Source organism: Penaeus monodon, chromosome 21, assembly GCF_015228065.2.
Source record: "Penaeus monodon isolate SGIC_2016 chromosome 21, NSTDA_Pmon_1, whole genome shotgun sequence".
In the NCBI taxonomy this organism is placed as follows: Eukaryota; Metazoa; Arthropoda; class Malacostraca; order Decapoda; family Penaeidae; genus Penaeus; species Penaeus monodon.
In genome coordinates this window covers 31544140-31545505 of record NC_051406.1, presented here as the reverse complement: position 1 = coordinate 31545505, position 1366 = coordinate 31544140, and the positions used below count along the sequence as shown (strand labels likewise).

General features: G+C 39.6%; 1 protein-coding gene across 1 annotated transcript in view; it reads right to left on the bottom strand.

Moving 5' to 3' along the window:
• The window catches only part of LOC119586425 (predicted GPI-anchored protein 58), a 4140-nt gene that overhangs the window by 613 nt on the left and 2161 nt on the right, over window positions 1–1366 (bottom strand). Inside the window, exon 2 of the mRNA XM_037935149.1 lies at window positions 181–404. Coding sequence (XP_037791077.1) covers window positions 181–404 — 224 coding nt within the window. The remainder of the gene's footprint in view (window positions 1–180; window positions 405–1366) is intronic.

Below are 1366 nucleotides of genomic sequence, written 5' to 3'. Positions count from 1 at the left end.
GGCAATGATACACTTGACAGGTTGGTGAAGACTGGCTGAATGCAACATGTCCAAATAACATTCCATTATTTCCAGGAATTATAATCACCAACTGGCTAGTGCATTTCTGCCCTGAGGATAACGAGTAAGGCTTCAGAGCAAAACCTATTTGGTCAGAACCATAAACAATTTTCAACTCACGTTCAGCCGGGGCACTGGGTGTAGCACTTGAGACATAGGTAGGAACAGTGGGGCCAGCTGGTTTGGCAGGCGTAGGTGGTGGTGGTTGGGCTGCAGCAGCTGTTTTAGGGGCTGCTTTGGTCTCTGGGGCCTTGGGAGCTTTAGGTGCTGCCTTGGTCTCTGGGGCCTTGGGTGGTTTGGTGCAGAAACCCCGGATACTTGGACCCACCAGGACAGCCTCACTCTGCTTTACAGATGATAAACAAATGTCATAGTTAGATGCAGGTTTAGAAACAAACATATTTTACATATCCAAACTTCTGTGCAAACTGGCCTAAAAACAAATGAAGGTCAATATTTAGGAAAAGTCATTGATTTAAGGTAGACATATATCAACCAATGACCAAGTTTTCAACTTATCATACTGAGCCATGGACCAGATACTACTTGCAGTAAAACACTCAAGAATCAAGAAAAAAGAAAAAAGAAGCCCAAATCTACAATTCTGGTGTTGAATACAGAATTCTCTAGAAAAAGCAGCTAAAATTAGATCTCCCGTACAACATAAAGCAGGCACAACTGCACAGACACTAGACATGCAGGATTTTGGCTTAGTTAATCTGATAAAAGCAGATGCTGTCCAGCAATAATGACAGCTTGGTTTAAAATGAAATTCAACAAATACATTTGCATACAAATTTATGCAAAATACCAACTCACTCTCACCTTTTAGTTTTGGGACAAATAAGACTGATTATTTAGTCTACAGTAAATGTATATTAGCCAACCAAATGATACTGGATTGTGTGCCTAATAGGCTTAGCATTACTGAACTGATATTTTTATTACTTGCCAATGTGCCAGCTACCTCACTGACTGGCTGCCTTGTGCCTGGTTGGTCACAAAGCCTTCTGCATTTACTCATTCCTTACTTTGCTTTACAGGTGCTTCATTTGTCATACATGATTTTGTATTTTACTTTGGTAAGCTTATATATGAGCCAGGCCTGTAACTTATTACCTCAATAGAACTGGCAATTATACAGAATAGAATCAGACAAATAAGTTAATATCATTAACTATGACATTATCTAATGTACAAATATCAGCCATGCCGAAAAATGCCAATGTTCATTTTACCCAACTCATTCTCAGCCAAGGGGCAACATTTGACTTTCTATTAATTTGAAGGAAAAACACACACAAAG